The sequence below is a fragment of the Brassica napus genome, chromosome C1 (genome assembly GCF_020379485.1).
Source record: "Brassica napus cultivar Da-Ae chromosome C1, Da-Ae, whole genome shotgun sequence".
Classification (NCBI taxonomy): domain Eukaryota; kingdom Viridiplantae; phylum Streptophyta; class Magnoliopsida; order Brassicales; family Brassicaceae; genus Brassica; species Brassica napus.
In genome coordinates this window covers 27,393,971-27,413,623 of record NC_063444.1, presented here as the reverse complement: position 1 = coordinate 27,413,623, position 19,653 = coordinate 27,393,971, and the positions used below count along the sequence as shown (strand labels likewise).

General features: G+C 40.8%; 4 protein-coding genes across 4 annotated transcripts; 2 read left to right on the top strand and 2 right to left on the bottom strand.

The window, feature by feature from the left end:
• Positions 1-304: 304 nt before the first annotated feature.
• On the bottom strand, positions 305-793 carry LOC106378520 (F-box protein At2g35280-like). Its single transcript, XM_013818636.2, has one exon. The coding sequence runs from the start codon at positions 791-793 to the stop codon at positions 305-307; it is 489 nt and encodes a 162-aa protein (XP_013674090.2).
• Positions 794-2,147: 1,354 nt separating this feature from the next.
• Positions 2,148-4,622, bottom strand: LOC106379718. Its single transcript, XM_022693874.2, has 11 exons — positions 4,479-4,622; positions 4,183-4,194; positions 3,836-4,109; positions 3,633-3,723; positions 3,413-3,537; positions 3,262-3,343; positions 3,071-3,188; positions 2,826-2,983; positions 2,635-2,749; positions 2,368-2,553; positions 2,148-2,294 (listed from the first exon to the last, which is right to left on the bottom strand). The coding sequence occupies exons 1-11, from the start codon at positions 4,620-4,622 to the stop codon at positions 2,148-2,150; spliced, it is 1,452 nt and encodes a 483-aa protein (XP_022549595.2).
• Positions 4,623-5,112: 490 nt separating this feature from the next.
• LOC111201851 (F-box/FBD/LRR-repeat protein At3g52680-like) lies at positions 5,113-6,994 on the top strand. Its single transcript, XM_022694184.2, has 2 exons — positions 5,113-6,334; positions 6,428-6,994. Exon 1 carries the CDS (start codon positions 5,302-5,304, stop codon positions 6,211-6,213), a length of 912 nt encoding a protein of 303 aa, XP_022549905.1. The 5' UTR covers positions 5,113-5,301; the 3' UTR covers positions 6,214-6,334; positions 6,428-6,994.
• On the top strand, positions 6,988-11,561 carry LOC111201647. Its single transcript, XM_048743815.1, has one exon. The coding sequence runs from the start codon at positions 6,988-6,990 to the stop codon at positions 9,376-9,378; it is 2,391 nt and encodes a 796-aa protein (XP_048599772.1). The 3' UTR covers positions 9,379-11,561.
• The last annotated feature ends 8,092 nt before the right edge of the window (positions 11,562-19,653 follow it).

The window sequence follows — 19,653 nt, the reverse complement described above, 5'->3', positions numbered from 1 at the left end:
TTAGATGAGTTTTGTTGTTTACTTAATTGGGAAATTAACATTTTTTTTTCTGGGTTTTTTTTATTAATTATGAAATAAAACATAAATCTTAAAGTACTGAGCCTAAACTCAACATGACATGGAATATTGAAAATACCAAAGCATATAACTGAAATTATTGAGCATAAACTCAACACGACAGAGAATATATTAAAAAAAAAAACTCATGGAATAAATTCCATATAATAGATTAGATAGAAATTTTGAAAAGAACACGAAAACACGAATCCGGTTCAACCACCTTCATCGCGTACCGATAATCTCCTCAAGCAGCTGCAGGAGCTGGGTTGAGCCCTAAGGCCATCTCAAAAAACTCTGTCATGAGATATGCGTGGTAACATTTGTAGCAGACCGTGTTGACACCCGGTGGATGGCAGTTGAGTTCTGGTTCCATGCTTATGAGTGAGTCCACGTACACTTCCTTCATTTCCACGGTAAGATGACTCAGAGATGCCTGGACGTTGTCCCAGCTTGTCTCAACGGACTCAAGACCAATATCTTCAGTCAACTTGGAAAGTATCTTCTTCCCCTTACTGATCATACCCGTGGCCATGAGAAGAACACCGTAAAGGTACTTGGCCTCTTTGTGGGCCCCCTTAGAAGCAATACGAAGGTGGTAGAGTCCCAAAACAGGATTACCAAGATCGAAGTACTCACACATACCTTTAACATAATGAGCATCAAGATTGTTGGATGCCAAAAGACTTTCCATCATTCTCCCATACCCGTAAGAGATATTGGGTCTCTCCACCATGGGGGTGATGTTGAGTGTTTTGGCAAATTAATGGATCGTCTAGGCCGAAATTGAGACTCTTGCATGCCATCATTGTGTTACAGTAGTCAGCGGAGGAGGAAGCACCAACCTTGGAGACTATGAGCCGCAGCATGTCGTCAGGCATGGACTCGAGACGTGAGAGGGAACGTTTGGATGGCTCCATTGATATTTTTAGAAAGTTATACTGAATATGAGTCTTTGCTCTTGTTTTCCTTAGTGAAGACTTGCAATGATTTGTTCTGCTTAAATAGAAGTTATAATCTCAACGCCTTATAAATTTATTACGCATTTGAAGAGATCCAATAAATTGTAATAAAGCATTATTACTAACGTATTCCGTATGAGGTGAATCGTCAAGGCCCTGGGTTGCTTAATATGCGTATGTGTATGATTAGTGTGTAAAATAATATAGATGTCCTCGCCCAATCGTATACATAATACTGGATGCTGCATAACGGTGTTTACGTTACAATAGCTTAAATAAATTGGAGTAATTACAATTAATATCAATGAACGACTATTTAATGTATAGGTTTTATAAGGAAGTAGCTGAAATATCCAAAAGTTGTAAATAAAAAATAAAAGAAAAATGGATATATACAATTAAATAATCTTTTTATTTCTTATATTAGACTTGGAGAAAAAATTACTTGATGTTTATGCATCCTGCATAAGTGTCATGGTGAAATTAATTAAGCAAATTAATCTAAACATACATAATCGGTGATCATTGCACACTCTAACATGCTTGAAACCATAATACAATTCTTCTGCAAAACTTATATAAAATCACGTAAAGAAAATCGATCTGTTTGTGGATTTTAAATATAACGATTAGGAATACCACAACTGAATAACAATGGAAAAGAACCCAAAATATAAACCGGAATGATGAACACGACAATATTAGTTTTATACCGGACTAACTAAAACAGAAACATCCAAATTTGTGAAATCAAATTTAAATATTAGTTTTGATTGACTCGACATTATAAAGACATGTCCGCGCATGAGAAACACAAAAGCTTACTATATAGATACGTAACTAACAATAGAAAATCCTATATATATTATTTTAAACACATACAATGTAACATAAAAATCTAATATAAATTATTATAGACTAACCGTAAGATTAACATAAATAATAATAGACTAACCGGAAGGTTAACACCTCGTAATAAAAACCGAACAGGAATTCATGCAGTTAAAATTAAAGGGCCCATATAACGGGGAATATCCAAAACAGAAACATCCAAATTTGCAAAATCAAATAAACATGCATAAACATTACGTAAACGATAGTCTGAACATTATTAATTGTTGATATATATCAACCAGCACGTACCTTCTTCACCACCTTTGACGCCCCTGCGCCAGTCTTCTTACGCGCCTTACTGGTTCCACCTTGATCACCTGCAGCAGTTGATGGCTCGATGGTCTGACTGGCATCATCATCATCGTCGTCGTCATCATCTCCCTGTACAATATGCAAAAACGCATATGCAATTAGCAAGGAGCTACTTGAACATCCCGATACTCACGTAACTTACATTATTCACGACGTCATCTGCTGGCAGACGTCCATGATCCTCAGCAATACGTGTTATGGTGAATGTCTTGTGATGCTCGGTAAAGTTAAACGCAGTGACCCTCACTTGGAAAGTGTACGTTTTTCCTTCCATGTCTGCAATGAACGGGGGTAACCTAGTGTCCTCAGGGTTCACACCGTCTTCAGCCTTGAAAAAAAAAAGAAAAAATGAGAAATAAGATTTCGTTCAGCGTTTGACATCACGAATGTAAACATTTATGAGTCATACCAGCATTTGTGCAGCCTCGCTTGCTCGGATACTATGCAGCTTCGTTAATACACCATCGAACCATACGAATATTCCTTCCGCAGTATCATCAGATATTGCCATCTCCACACGATAGCTATATGAAGATGGTAAAGGTGAGTTTAGATCACCAGCAGGCATGTAAATCCTCATGTAGAAGACGCGATACTTACCGTAGGGCTCCAACAGCTTGTGGATTGTTGCATACTCCACACGTGAATGCAGACTCAGTCCGCTGCAATTTTTTACTGCATTTCGAGCAAGCAACATAACACCACCCCTTATCTGTGTCAATCCGGACAACCCTCCCAGTGCACAGAAAATCAATCTCCTGCAACATATAATCAAGACTCACATGGAAAGCGAACACTGACAATACAAATATAATATTACAAATCAAAACAAACAGATATTATACCTGAGATGCAGCAGAAACGATGAAACTGCTGAGGTCAGCGATGGTCATAGTTTCCACCTTCGCATATGACTTTAGCAGTGGAGCGGCCGACGGCAGACCAGTATCTCTGGCGACCAGCCTACACAGAGCATAATGATTACGCAAGAAACAACCGAACACACAAACACACGGTAAATTTACGACAATCATACCTGTAGAATAGAGCAGCTCCTGCTTCAGTCTTCTTATCAAAATACACGTGTGTTCCAGACGTAGCGTTAAGAAACAGACGACCTACGTAGATTAATAAACTTGTCAGGACTAAAGTGCTATGACATTAAATGATAATACACAATCCAATACCTCCGACAATCTTGGGATTTATGCTAGTGACAACCATGACCTTTGGATCAACCCTCATAGCCTCAAGCTGTATATGGAAAGCAACAGCCTGAGAGTCAAAGAAGCTTAAAGTGACAGTCTCATCACTGCACACATCAGAGAAGACACAATGACAATTAATATCAGAAAAGACATAATGACAATGACAATTAATATATAGAAAAGACACAATGACAATTACCTATCCAGCTTCAGAGTCACCATAACACGATTCTTCTCCTCCGGAGGATCGCAAACCGTGCTCTTCACACTCAATATCTCACCTATGATGTCTACATCAAATTCAAAGCCGGTATCATTCTCTTACAAAGTCAGACTGATCATAAATCTATGTACTCAGAGTATCAACAACATATAAGGACGTTTCAGCTGTGATCAACATACCTGGTAGCTGAGTGTTCGTATTGACGAGACCAATCAGCTCCGAGTGGTTACGGAACCGGAATGCTTCCTCTGGCAAGGGGGAGTCAGGTTCGGTCAACTCTTGGAATGAGGTAGACTCATTGAACCGAATCATCAAAGACGAATCAGTGAGTCGGAAATTCTGCGCGCATCTGGAGACATCAAAACCGGACACGGAAAACATTGTCCCGGCATGTAGCTTTTCCCGGAACTGTGGGAGACGGCCTGCACTGATCGTGACTTGCATCACAGTCGACTGAAACACATTAAAGATTATATCAGTGCTACATCAGTATAAAATCAAACGGATCATCAGTACTATAAATTACAGGAACCAAAACCTAGATAATAAACAGCATGATCAATGACAAACCAAAACAATAATTTTTGTATATATAAAAGGCTTTGTATTTCTATAATATAATATTAGATCAGATCAGCAACACTCGTATCAACATTTCTATAAAATAATAGTCAACCGCATAATCACGTTACGGATATATAATTTCCAGATCAGATCAGCAAGTTTCGAAGTTTTCTATAACAAAGGACATACGGGAAAATAAACAGTTCTAAAAAAATATTACACAAATGCGTTCCGATCTAATCAGGATGGGGAACTTACGTTGACATCAACCATGAGCACATCCATCCACATCAGCTCTCCACCACGCTTAACGTTCCTAGCCTCCCAGAATCGAAGCAGTCTCGCCTCCACAACGGATGAGCACCGCCCAGACTTGAGATCGGAAAAGAAAACCTTCGCCATAGCCATCGAGAAAGATGAGGGGTCAGATCTGAGAATGAGCAAAGCGTGAGATTAAGAGAGCGTGGAGAGTGCACCTGTGAATTCTCAGCATATTTATACTCGATCTAGCAGACGAACGGCGCAAGAGGTTGATTCGTAGTGGGATATGAATTAAAGACGATTTAAGGTGATTGAAAGCAAAACCGTTACAGGTTTCAGACAGCCGCTGCGGCAATAGGCGACAAACGAAGAACAGAAAGGGAGCTTGTGTTTAGGGTTCCCCGTAGAAGACGTATGCGGACGGGCCTCGCTACGAAAATAATTTGATAAGCCCGTGACGAAGCCCACGTGAAGTCCGGACAGAGCAACGCTTTAGTGAAACGGTGCGGATCCGACATGTCAACGCTATAGACTCCCTATTTCTGACGTGGAATCTGAGCTGTCACCCCCAGGAGAGATACAAAGTGTCTTTTATATATAAAGATTTCATATAAATATATCCGATGCGGATGATAGGAAATATCCTCAAATTGCATTGACTGAAGGATTTTATTAGCAGCAACAATTGAAAAAGGTACGCTTCTTTGTTTTCTTATACCTTTTTGTATTCTGATACCAACCCTAACGCATAAATCTATATTTATTTTAATTTTCGATTTATTTATTTTTTGCAGTGAAAGGTTTTCTAAAGGTGTCAGACATGATAGAGCAGCTGCCTGAAGCTTTGATTCTGAAAATATTGTCGTCACTTCCAACAAAAACTGTTTTATCCACAAGTTCTTTGTCTAAAGAATGGCAGTCACGTTGGAAGTCAGTGCCAAAGTTTGAGTTCAATTCTGAGGATTACGAGAGTGAACACCAAACCTTTCCAGAGGTTGTCAGCAAGTCTTTCTTTTCATCTGAAGCTGCGGTTCTAGACTGCTTTCATCTCACTTGTGGATCAGATCAAGTTGATCCAGTAGATGTTGTACATTGGATTGACACTGCGTTTGCACGACAGTTGCGTCCATTGGTACTCGATTTTATCAGCGATGACGACGAGTACTTCGTATTTACGAGTAGGTTGTGTAATTGTGATACACTTGAGACTTTGAAACTCGGGAGTATGATTATTGTAGACGTCTCTTCACCCGGCTCGATGAAATCTCTAAAAACGCTACATACATATGCGTGGTACCAAAACGATGAATCTATCCTTAACCTTTTATCAAGCTGTCGTATCCTTGAAGAATTGGTCGTGGGACGATCTGCCGAGCATACTGTTTCTTTTTTCACTATTGAAGTCCCTTCTTTGAAGAGATTAGTGATTTATGATGACAACTCTTGCACAGAGTTTTTTGGATATACGATAGTTGCTCCTTCTTTGAAATACTTAAAAATTGAAGAGTTAAGATGTCCACAGTTTTCTCTGAATGCACCGGACCTGGTGGAGGCAAATATTGCTGGAGTTTCATCTGGAATCAATGAATCTCTCGCTTCAGTCAGACGTCTTTTCCTGGATTTATCACCCTCGGAGGTAACATTGTTTATATTTCCACTTGATTTTTTTGTTTTGTTATCTCAATGTTTTGTATGTATTGTTAATAATTTGATCTCATGTATAGACTCCTAGTGGATGTATCTTCTATCAGTTAGTATATCTACAGATCTATACACATGAACCAGACTGGTATGATCTACTTACTTGGATGCTCGAACGTTCTCCTAAACTACAAGTTCTGAAACTCGTTGACGTAAGACATTTTATTGATTTTTATTCAGGTAGCTATTTTAATGGTCTAGTTAAGGTATACATTAAATTCTCCTCTCTGTTTCGTTTGTCTCAGGAATATACTAAACATCGTGTGTCCGGGTGGGAATGGAATAAACCAAAGGACATCCCTGAATGTTTGTTGTTACATCTAGAGACACTTGTGTGGACAAGATATGATTGGAGAAAAGAAAATGAAGAAGAAGTGGCTACATACATTTTAAAGAACGCAAGAGGCTTGAAAAATGCAACTTTCTCTACAGATCTGATGTAGCATATCTTTGCTTGGAGCACAAGTTACTTTTTTTGTCGGTGATTTTATTTACTTTTATTGCTATCGAAAGGTTTGGAGTAATGTTCCAATTCTTTCACGTCTTTTATTTTAGATAAGTCCTTTTTTCTTTTTGGTGTTATCTTTAGACTAATATATATAGAGAACGTTTGTGTTCTTCTATATTCGGTTTTTGATTAAAAAAGTTATTGAGACTTTCTTCTCAAGCAAATCGCCTCACGTTCCATTCTTTGAGAAAGATTGAAACAGAGTCGTCGAAGAAACACTCTCGTGTTGACTGCTTTCTTTGTATTGTCCATTACGCTGCTGCAACAGTTGGTATCAGAACCAAAGAATCCTTTATCATGCCGCCTAAGAGGGATGTTCAGAAGCAACTTGATGATCAAGCAGAAGCTTTTCGTGATGCTACGGCTGATCTTCGCCATGAATTCCGAGAAACCTTACAGGTTTTGATTGAAGCAGCAATGCGCACGGTGCGGGAAGCACAGCCCCAAGCCCCACAACGTCAACGTCGCCAGGAACAAGACCTTGCAGAGGAGGAAGATGACGATCTTGCCGATGAGAACCCTTTTGCGGGACTGCAAGAGCAGAAAATCCTACCACAAAATCGTGATGTGATGGCAGCCCCTCGGGGTAAAAATCGCAACTGGGAATCTGGGTTTCGACTGGAGTTGCCTGAATTTACTGGTAGTCTAAAGCCAGATGAGCTCCTTGACTGGATCAGCTCGTTGGAAGAACTCCTTACGTTCAAACAGGTGCCTGATGTGATGCGTGTACCGTTAGTGGCTACTCGCTTCAAGGGAAGGGCGTCAGCCTGGTGGCAACAGGTCAAAGAACAGAGAGCCCGAGCAGGCAAAGAGCGTTTGAATTCATGGGAGAAACTCAAACGGATGCTTCGCAAGTCGTTCCTCCCTTATAATTACACACGTACGGTGTATAACCAATTACAGAATTTGAGACAAGGAAGTAAAACCGTGGATGATTATGCGTCGGAATTTTTCACCCTTCTCTCACGTAATACACTTCTGGAAACACATGACCAACTGGTCTCACGCTTCATTGGCGGATTACGGCAACAAATACAGAACAATCTCTTGTTGTTCAATCCAAATAGTGTGTCGGAAGCTCATCAACGGGCCATATTGATCGAACAAAACATCCGTTCTCAAGCTACTTGGCAATCCACCGGCGGACGAGCTCGTACAAATTCAACGGCAGAATCCGCAACAACTACTCTTGACCCGCTGACCAAAGAAAAGCCTGCTCCCGTGCCAGACCAGGCTCAAAGAACGGCGCGACCCGCTACCTTTAAGTGCTTTAATTGTGGAGAGATTGGTCATCGCCAAAACTCGTGTCCCAAGCGTGCCTTGATCACTAATGATGAACCTATTTATGATGAGGAAGAGGTGTTGGAAGACGAAACAAAACAAGAGGAACTTGTCAATGGGGATATCGGCCAGCTGCTAGTACTTCGTCGCAATCTGTTGAGCCCCCAAGGGATACAAGAATCGTGGCTCTGCACAAATATTTTTCACTCATCTTGCACAATACGCGGAAAGGTTTGTAGGTTCATGATAGACTCTGGGAGTTGCACCAATGTTATTTCAGAGGAAGCAGTAGCCAAGCTAGCATTGTTCGCGGAACCGCACCCCAACCCTTATAAGCTAGTATGGCTCAACAAGCAAACAGATATTCGTATTTCTCGACAGTGCAAAGTTCCTTTCTCAGTAGGAGCAACTTACAACGATCTGCCGACCTGTGACGCTGTCCCCATGGACGCATGCCACATGTTACTCGGTAGACCATGGCAGTATGACCGTCACACTACACATGATGGACGTGCAAATACTTACTCATTCTCTTTCGAGAATAGGCGCATCATCTTGGTACCATCACGTGATTCTGTTCCTACTACTGCAACACCAGCCATCACGCCGACGCCTTCACCACCAACTCCTCCAACTCGTTCAGTATTCCTGCTTTCGAAGTCAGAGTTCACAGAAGAATTGCGAACATCTGAGATGGTATTGGTTCTCGTTGCTCCCACTCCGACGTCACCTATATTTTTTCCAGTCCCTATTGAGTTTCAGTCACTGGTTCAAGAATTTATAGACGTGTTTCCGGATGAACTCCCGGCGGGTTTGCCGCCGCTCCGCGATATACAACATCGCATTGATCTCGCTCCTCAGTCTCCGCTCCCTAATCGCCCTCACTACAGGATGAGCCCACAGGAGCATGACGAATTGCGGCGACAGGTTGAGGACCTGCTGGCTAAAGGCTATGTTCGTGAAAGTTTAAGCCCATGCGCGGTCCCAGCCTTATTGATTCCAAAGAAAGACGGTTCGTGGCGTATGTGTGTGGATAGCAGAGCGATCAATAAGATAACGGTGCGTTATCGTTTTCCTATTCCACGCCTGGACGACCTTCTTGATCAAATCGGATCAGCGACTATATTTACAAAGTTGGATCTCAAGAGCGGTTACCACCAGATTCGTATCCGGCCAGGAGATGAATGGAAAACAGCTTTTAAGACGCGTGAAGGTCTCTTTGAGTGGATGGTCATGCCTTTTGGCTTGTCTAATGCCCCTAGCACGTTCATGCGTGTAATGAATCAAGCCTTGAGGCCCTTTATTGGACGATTTGTGGTTGTCTATTTTGACGACACTCTGATTTTCAGCTCCTCTCTGGCTGATCACTTGGGTCATCTTTGTGATGTGTTGCTGGTTCTTCGATGAGAGAAATTATTTGCCGCAACCAAAAAGTGCTCCTTTGGTGTAGCAGAAGTACTTTTCTTGGGTTACATCATCTCTGGTCGTGGCTTGAAGGTTGATAACTCTAAGGTCGAAGCAATACGAAATTGGCCGACGCCTAAGTCAGTTACTGATGTTCGAAGCTTTCATGGGTTGGCCTCATTTTATAGACGTTTTGTGGCACACTTCAGCAGCATAATGTCACCTATAACCAATTGTATCAAGCTGAGTCAGTTTTTGTGGTCACCTGCGGCAGAAGAGGCGTTCCAGAAAATAAAGAACAAACTCACTACAGCTCCCGTCCTGGCCTTACCCAACTTTGCCATTCCATTTGAGCTCCATTCAGATGCCTCCAAAACTGGCATTGGGGCTGTTTTAAGCCAACATGGCAAGCCTAATGCGTTCTTCAGTGAGAAGATTGCGGGATCTCGAGGGCGCTATAGTACTTATGATGTTGAGCTATATGCTGTGGTTCAAGCCGTCAAACATTGGCGTCACTACCTTTTTCATCGTGAGTTTGTTTTGTTTACAGATCATGATGCCTTGAAACATATGGGATCGCAGGAAAAGGTTTCAGCTCGCCATGCGTCTTGGTTTGCGTATGTCGAGCAATTTACGTTTGTAATCAAGCATAAGGCGGGGGTTCTAAATAAGGTTGCAGACGCTCTGAGTCGACGTCAAACACTTCTTACGACATTGCACACTTCTGTTCCCGGTTTTCATGTCTTGCCGGAGCTTTATCCTACCGACGTTGTTTTTGGTAAGGTGTGGTCGGATGCTTCTGAGGGGCGTTGTCCTGATTATTTTGTACTCGATGGTTTCCTCTTTCGTGGTACACGTCTGTGCATTCCAGAGTGCAGCCTTCGGTTGCAGATAATTAAAGAGTTACATGAAGAAGGGCACGTTGGAAGAGATCGGACACTCCACTTGGTTTCATCATCTTATTACTGGTCGTCTTTGCGTCGCGACGTCGAACGCTATGTCCAGCGCTGTGTTGTTTGTCAGGCCTCCAAGGGACATGCCACCAACGCCGGTCTCTATTTGCCACTTCCTATTCCATCACAGCCGTGGTCTGACATCAGTGTTGACTTCGTTCTGGGTCTGCCTCGAACGCAACGGGGGCATGATTCTATCATGGTCGTGGTCGATCGATTTTGTAAGATGGCTCGGTTTGTTCCTTGTAAAAAGTCTACTGATGCGACTCAGGTGGCTGGGCTCTTCTTTCGCGAAATTTATAAACTCCACGGTTTGCCACAGTCTATTGTGTCAGATCGTGATTCACGGTTCTTGAGTCACTTCTGGAGATCTCTTTGGAAACTTCTGCGCACTAGTTTGGACATGAGTTCTGCATACCATCCTCAAACAGATGGCCAGACCGAGGTCACTAATCGAGCATTGGGTGATTTATTGCGTTGCCTTGTTGGTGATAATATAAAGTCTTGGGATTCTGTTTTATGTCAAGCTGAATTTGCTCACAATCATGCAACTAATCGCAGTACTGGTTTCAGTCCATTTCACGTTGTCTTTGGATTGGTTCCTCGTGGGCCTTTGGACCTTTCTCTTGCACCGGACAGGTCTCGCTTCTATGGTCGTGCCTGTGATCTCGTCGATGCTTTCGTGGAACTTCACAGGTCAGTTCGTGATAATTTGGAGGCAGCAACAGCAAAGTACAAGACTGCAGTGGATTCTCATCGTCGCGAGCTTCAGTTCAATGTTGGCGACAAGGTGTGGGCAGTGTTGACAAAGGATAGGTTCCCTCCTGGAACTTACAACAAGTTGAAACCTCGTAAAATTGGGCCTTTGACAATTCTGGAAAAGATCAACCGACTTCAACTTCCTGCTACTATGAACACTGCAGACGTTTTCAATGTGAAGCATCTTACTCCATTTCATGCAGCTGACGATGTGGAAAATTCAGGGACAATTTTTTTCTTAGCTGGGGGAACCTGATGTAGCATATCTTTGCTTGGAGAACAAGTTACTTTTTTGTCGGTGATTTTATTTACTTTTATTGCTATCGAAAGGTTTGGAGTAATGTTCCAATTCTTTCACGTCTTTTATTTTAGATAAGTCCTTTTTCCTTTTTGGTGTTATCTTTAGACTAATATATATAGAGAACGTTTGTGTTCTTCTATATTCGGTTTTTGATTAAAAAAGTTATTGAGACTTTCTTCTCAAGCAAATCGCCTCACGTTTCATTCTTTGAAAAAGATTGAAACAGAGTCGTCGAAGAAACACTCTCGTGTTGACTGCTTTCTTCGAATTGTCCATTACGCTGCTGCAACAAGATCCCATTGAACCAGGCCAGCTTGACAAATTGAAACAAAGACGTAAGACGTGCAAAAAATTGGATCATGTGCTCAGTGCTTCTGATACATGCCACCCTGTGTTCAAATTTGAATGATTCCAATTATGTATTAAACTCTACTTTACTTGCAATAGAGAGTGATAAGTATAGTAGAGTGAAAAGATATGGTGGTAATTATTTTTATCGTTTGGATCTGGTTTAATTTTTTCTGATTTTCTATTGTTATGATGATTCTTGTTGTCACTGATTTTTTTTAGGAATCTTACTTATTCTAGACGACCTTTTGTGATTTTATGGAATATAGATTGGTATTGAGAAATTATAAGAGATTAAGAGAGATTAAGAGAGATTATAAAGATTGAGGATGAGATTATAAGAGACTAGAATGCCTGTCTTTAATTAATGAGAGTGATTACAATATATATAGGTAGAGACATTAGGGTTTTCAAAGTCAAAGAGTAGACTAAGCCAGCTCATGACAGGCTGTCAAACTTGCTCTCCTTCTTCCTCACGTCTGGTGCTTTGCTCTTCAAGTCTGGTACCTAATTTTCCAAGTCTGGTATCTAACTTCCCAAGTCATCACCTCATCTCAACACCCCCCCTCAAGCTTGACCATGTGAAACAAGTCAAGCTTAGAAAGTCATGAGATCTTCCTCATTAAAAACCTCACCAAAGAAAACCCATTAGGACAAAACCTTGATAAGGGAAAAAAAAGTAAAGACCTCATGACTAAGGGGATCAGCTCCAGCTAGGAGTGAGATTAATGAGCCCAAGTCGAATGTGTATGGACTCCATTGTCTTCTTCCTAGCTGCCTTGGTGAATACATTAGCCAACTGGTCCTCACTCCTCGTGTAACATGGCAAGATCACTCCCAAGACAATCATTTGCCTCACCTTATGGCAGTCCACCTCAATGTGCTTTGTCCTCTCATGAAACACAGAGTTTGTAGCAATGTGTATAGCCGCCTGGTTATCACAATGCATTGTCATGGGTGTAGCTTGCTCAACCTCCAAATGCTTTAAGATCCCTTTGATCCACACAAGCTCATTAGTAAGCTTGAGCATAGCTCTATACTCTGCCTCCGCACTAGAACATGAGACTATTTTCTGCTTCTTGCTCTTCCATGTCACCAAGTTGCCTTCAATGAATGTACAATAGCCAGTTGTAGACCTTCTATCAGCTCTATCTCCAGCCCAATCCGCATCATAGTAGCCTACCACTTCAGTGTTTGCATTGCTCCCCATCCATACACCAAGACCACTTGAACCATTCAAGTAATGAAGAACTCTTTCCACCATGCGCCAATGATGTTCCTTTGGTGCTTGCATGTGCTGACTTACTTGATTCACAGAAAAGAATATGTATGGCCTTGTGATAGTCAAGTAAATCCGCTTCCCCACCATCTTCCTATACAACTTTGGATCATGGAAAGCCTTGCTTTCTTCTATCTCCCCCTCACGTGGAACCTTGTTTCCATCCTCCATGGGCATCTTGGTTGTCTTGCCTCCATCAACACATGCATCTTTCAAAAGATCAAGTGTATATTTCCTTTGAGAAATGAACAAACCTTCCTTGGATCTACACAACTCAATTCCAAGAAAGTATTTCATTTCTCCCAAGTCTTTAATCTCAAACACAGATTTTAAGAAATTTTTGGTTGCTTTGATACCATCTTTATCACTTCCAGTGATGATGATATCATCCACATACACAAGGATAACAATGATGCCTGAGCTTGTAGTGAGAGTGAAGAGAGTATGATCCAGCTCGCACTTTCTAAAACCTCTTCCATTCAATGTAGTGCTTAGCTTGTGGTACCAAGCTCTAGGAGATTGTTTTAGACCATAGGTTGCTTTCTTGAGTCTCCAAACATTTCATTTCTTCACCAAATGCTCAAGACCAGGAGGAGGAAGCATATAGACCTCATCTCCTAGCTCACCTTGAAGAAATGCATTCTTCACATCCATTTGCCATAGCTCCCATTCAAGATTCACAACAAGTGACAACACAATTCTGATTGTATGGAGTTTTGCAACTGGTGCAAAGGTATCTACATAATCTTCTCCCCAAGTTTGAGTGAATCCTCTAGCCACCAATCTGGTCTTGCGCCTATCTATCTCTCCATTTGGAAGGTATTTGATGGTAAAGATCCATCTGCTAGTGACTGCTTTCTTTCCTTTAGGCAGCTCACTTTCATACCAGGTATCATTCTTTATCATAGCATTGGCTTCAGCAGCCACAGAGTCTCTCCATTCTTGCACCAACATAGCTTCCTCATAACTTCTTGGTACATAGCTTTGATCTAGACTGATCATGAAGCACTGGTGCTCTTCTGGAAACTCAGCAAAAGAACACACAGCTTGGGTAGGATGCTCCACAGCCTGGGCATTGTAGTATACTTTCGTGTTTACCCAGTTGGAAGGATACCTTTGTCTTGTGCTCCTCCTTAAGACTGGCGCTTGAACCTCTTGAGCTGGTTCTGGTTGCACCTCCTCTTGTTCTTCTTCTCCTTGAGTCTGACCTTCTCCTTCAGGTTCATGACTCTCTTCTCCTACTCCATCTTGATCATGCACACCTGATCCTTGATCTCCTTGACCTCCAGCTTCAGGTTCAGGTTCATGACTCTCTTCTCCTACTCCATCTTGATCATGCACACCTGATCCTTGATCTCCTTGACCTACAGCTTCAGGTTCAGGTTCATTACCCCCCTCATGATCAAGATGAGTTGGTTCTTCAGCTCCATGTGTAGGTGTAGGATTTGGGGACATGTTGAGACCAAGTCCCTCCATTACTCTCCTTAAGCTAGTAGCTCTATCAGATGGTCTAGCCAAATCTTCAAGCTCTGCCCAATTTTTCCCTTCATAGTACCCTTTCTCTTCTATAAACTTGACATCTCTTGATACAAGTACCCTTCTTGCATCTGGATCAAAGCACTTGTACCCCTTTTGTTCAGTAGAATATCCAATGAACATAGCTTTAGTACTTCTTGCTTCAAGCTTGTTTCTCATCTCCCTTGGCACCATAACATAGCACACGCAACCAAACACTCTCAAGTGATCTAGGATAGGTTTAACCTTGTTGAGAACCTCAAATGGTGATTGATCTTTAAGAATCTTGGTTGGTGTCCTGTTGATTAGATAGCAAGCCGCCAATACAGCATCACCCCAATATCTCTTTGGTACACTTGTTTGGAACATGAGAGCTCTTGCTACCTCCATAAGATGTCTGTTCTTCCTCTCTGCCACTCCATTTTGTTGAGGTGTGTAAGGACAACTGGTCTGATGCACTATCCCATGTTTAGCCAAGTGATTCTTGAAGGTATGACTGGTATATTCTCCTCCATTATCAGACCGTAGTACCTTCACAGTAGCATTGTAATGGTTAGTCACATATGCTTGGAAGTTTACAAAAGCATCAAACACTTTATCCTTAGAAGGAAGCAAAGTGATCCATGTATACTTGGACTTTTTATCTATGAATGTCACATAGTACTTCATGTTTTCTCTAGAAACACATGGAGAAGTCCACACATCTGAGTGCACCAAATCAAAGTAATTTTCATAAACAGTCTCAGATGTTGGGAAGACAGTTCTACAATGCTTTCCTAATATGCAAGCTTCACATTCCAAGTGATTAAATGACATATTAGGCATGATCAATGATGTCCTAATCTAGCATGCCAAGTAATACTATCACATTTATCAGCAGTACTAGTCAAGCACATAGAATCAAAGGGTTTAGGATTCTTAGCCATTTGAAGATGGTATAGCTGATGATTGCTGTCTCCTCGACCAATAACTCTACCAGTCTTCAGATCTTGAAACTCAACTTCATTGGGTCTAAATACTACTTGACAATCAAGGTCAATAGTGGCTTTCTTCACAGATAACAAATTTGAAGTGAACTGAAGCATGTAGAAGGCAGTTGAATCCTTCTCAAACAGCTTGAGCTTTCCCACTCCTTCTATTGGGATTTTATCACCATTAGCTATCATGACACTCCCTGTTGCTGCCTTGACCTCACTTATCAGATTCCTATCACTGATCATATGATGGCTTGCACCAGAATCAATGATGATGGGTTTGGTTGTGGATGCTAAGGCATGAGCTCCTTGAATTCGGGTTGTAGCCCAAGCATACACATACTTAACAAACTCATCCCATTCCTTCTTTGTGATAGGATCATCTGGTATCATAGGGGGAAGTTCATCTGCTCTTTTGGTCTCTTGCTTCCTTACCACCATACTTTCCTCACATGAGCTCCCGATGTAGGCAGAGTAAGAACACTCTCCCCTCACCACCTTTTGCGCAGCTTCCTTGATCATTTTCAAGCTCATCTTATCACTTAGATGACCTAACTCCTTGTCTCTTCTCCAAGTTTTTCTCATCATGAACCATCCCTTGGAGAGCTTTCTTAATCTTCTTCTTCTAAAACTAGTACCACCCCTCACTTGAGTTGATACCTTCCTTTTCTCATACACATCACAAGTGTATTGAACAAACTCACATATCTTAGCCACTAGAAAGTTAAAGACACCATATTGTTCTCCTTTCTTGAATAGTTTCTGACCTTGCCATAAGCTCCAGCCACACTTCTCTCAGCTTTCCCACAAGCTGAAAAATCTCATCCTTCCCTTGTTTATAGTTGTGGATCAACTCTTTGACCTCACACATCTTCACAAGTTTGGATTTTTCTTCATGAGCTGCTTCAATCCCACTCTTTATAGTGTTTTCTTGAGCAGCCTCATCTCCATCTTTCAGACTTCTTGTCTGGCCTTCTTTCATGATCATTTCCATTAAAGATTCCTCCTTTACATAGCCACACCACAACCCATAACTCTCAAGAGTTGTTCTTGCCCATTTGGACCAACTCTCATCAATCTCTTCTTCATGCCTTGTTGTTGTACCAGATCTTAGCACCATCTTTGTATTGAATAGTAGTCACCAGATCTGACCTCCAAAACCTCCAAGAAAGCAACCACCTTTAGCTTAGATCTGCCTCCAATGGCACATATCTAGCTTCTCACAAAGCTAGACCACCCATCTGAGTTTGTCAAACAACTAAAGGAACTCTCTTGAAGCTGGATCTCCAAAATAAACACCAACAGAAACAATCTTGAGTTTTTCAAAGATCTAGCTCTTGAAAAACCTCAAGAACACTCAAGAACACTCAGATTTTATGAAAACAAACGAAATCACACTCTCCCCTTTTTAGAGAACCAGGCTCTGATACCATGTGATTTTAAGGAATATAGATTGGTATTGAGAGATTATAAGAGATTAAGAGAGATTATAAAGATTGAGGATGAGATTATAAGAGAGTAGAATGCTTGTCTTTAATTAATGAGAATGATTACAATATATATAGGTAGAGACATTAGGGTTTTCAAAGTCAAAGAGTAGACTAAGCCAGCTCATGACAGGCTGTCAACCTTGCTCTCCTTCTTTCTCAAGTCTGGTGCTTTGCTCTTCAAGTCTGGTACCTAACTTCCCAAGTCATCACCTCATCACAACACCTTTTATCAAGTTAGGCTCCAGTGAGAGACGAAAATTCAATATTGAAGACCAAAAGTTTAAATTGTTCATTGTCCGCTAAATTGTTCATTGCCGGCTCGCATTATGCACTTAAAAATAATGGGTACACCGTACCCGACTAGTTTTTTCATGTGAGGTTACGAAAAACAATAGACATAAATGCATTTAAAAGCACATTTAGGCAAGAGATCAGAGCCCGAGAGAATCAACTATTCAACTGGCAAGCTTAAAACCATGGATACACTCAAGTCTACCACGACCTCGAAGGCTCGAACTATTACTAGCTTCCACTTCCCAGCCTATACCTTGCATGTTAATCTTATTTCCCAATTCTTCTAAAATAATTAAATAATTTGTTATATAATAGATCATAGGTACAAACATCCAAATCAGAAATTGCATTGTTAGAGAAGCAAGTTCTTCAGCAGCATGTAGCCTTCTTTGACCCGGATGGTGATGGTATCATCTACCCATCGGCCGGAGACATTCAGAGGTATTGTTAGAAAACAATGAAAAACCAAAAAAAAACAACAATTATATCATTAATCATTGCTTTGCGTTGCTTCAGGGTTTAAAGCACTTGGTTTTAACGTGATCTTCAGTTTCTTTCTGACATTCATCGTGCATCTTACCATGAGTTACTGATGCAGCGTGGATATATATCTTCCTTGTTTTCCTTAGGCTTTGGATTTACAAGCAGCACTACAAACGTCGGTAACTAACACATTAACCACAGTTCTACAAGAGAAACACATTCAACGTGAAGCTCCTGGAGATATACACCAACGACTTTCTGCTACACCTCAAGCGGATAACGTGTTCTTCAGCGATGAGGTTGACGAAGGGGTTAATGCTCTCAAAGAGATCATCGTAGATCCAATATTTGATGTTTATGATTATGAAGTTCTGATTCAAATTGAAGACGTACATGTGCAGCTTGAGGAACATGTGCAACAGAGCGTTTATGAAATTGGTCTTCACGTGGTGGAAGATGTGCAGCTTGAGGCAACAAAGGACGTTCACATCATCTCTTGGAGGCACTCGAGACAGAATCTTGCGAGAAAATTAATAAAATTGACATGATGGACGATATGAGGAACCCATTGACTTCTAGTAATCTTGCAAGTTGGCGCCAGTTGATCAATAGTGACCCTCCAGATCGAGGCCGTGCCAAATTTTTCTTTACAAACCATCATCGAGAAGCCAATGTGGAGCCACTCCACCATGTGGTATCGACGATGATCCTGAACGTGATGACCGTCGAGATTTTTAAAGATGAGATCTATATTTCTCTTTATTATTTCTCGAGTTCGGTCACCTACGATCAATGTGAACAGCTAGGTTGTGGTTGTCACAGTAATCTTTTTCTTCGAGTTCTTTGTCCATATGGAAGAGCTCAAAAGGAGTGTGAGGAACCACCAGCATGCAAAACGTGTTTATAAAAGCTCAGTGTTTGACAGAGATGAGGAATCAATCTTTGAGCAAGACCGAAGTTGCAAGGGCACGCCAAGATCAGTTCCGTATGTTGGGGATAGAATACACAATGTCAAGAGAATTAATCTTACTTGTGCTCATGGAGGAATGATGATGTTGCAGGACTTTGTGATACCGCTTTCACCATCGATATTGATCAGTGTGAATCTGTATCAGAAGATTGTAAACAGAAGGTCAAGATACTCATTACTGTTACATTGTTGGTCAAGCGTCTATCATGATTTTTTCTGTGTACTGATTAAGGACAATATTGATTGTCGAAACATACGACGAGGGCATAATGCGAACTGGCTTCTTCCATGGCTGAGAACGTGTCTTCTAATTCCTTGACAAGGTGAGAAAGACATAATTAACAGTAATGAGAATATCTAAAAAGCGCGGGAATGTCTATATTTTTAAATATTTTCATTTTATAACATAAAATTTGTACTTAAAATATAGACGAGGGCATAATGCGAACTGGCTTCTTCCATGGCTTAGATTCTGAGAACGTGTCTTCTAATTCCTTGACAAGGTGAGAAAGACATAATTAACAGTAATTAATGTATAACTTAATTAAATTCGCAATATAAGTGAATCAACTAATCTAATTTATATCTAAAATCATAACTTTAAATGCAATAAGAATATATAATTTCATAAATATAAATTTTAGGATGAATCAAAAAATATTAATAAATGAAAACAAAATATTAACCAACTGTTACTGTTTAGTTCTTTTGTAAAATATATATTCATGCATGAGACTTCATAATAGTATTGTTATATTATGTAATTTGGAATCTGATACATTGTTGATCAAAAAAAAAAAGGAATCTGATACATTATTTCATCTTCTCTATTTCATTCTAAGAGCAACATGTCTTAAGTTATAAATTATCTTTCTAAATTTTATGGAAATACATGCACATTTAACAGATCAA

Coding starts and splice junctions, on each gene's coding strand:
- LOC106378520 (XM_013818636.2), bottom strand. CDS start 793: ATGGTGGAGAGACCCAATATCTCTTACGGGTATGGGAGAATGATGGAA.
- LOC106379718 (XM_022693874.2), bottom strand. CDS start 4,622: ATGGCGAAGGTTTTCTTTTCCGATCTCAAGTCTGGGCGGTGCTCATCC. Junction 3,189..3,261: donor GGAGCTGCTCTATTCTACAG/GTATGATTGTCG, acceptor TGCTCTGTGTAG/GCTGGTCGCCAGAGATACTG. Junction 2,750..2,825: donor CAAGCTGTTGGAGCCCTACG/GTAAGTATCGCG, acceptor ATCTTCATATAG/CTATCGTGTGGAGATGGCAA.
- LOC111201851 (XM_022694184.2), top strand. CDS start 5,302: ATGATAGAGCAGCTGCCTGAAGCTTTGATTCTGAAAATATTGTCGTCA.
- LOC111201647 (XM_048743815.1), top strand. CDS start 6,988: ATGCCGCCTAAGAGGGATGTTCAGAAGCAACTTGATGATCAAGCAGAA.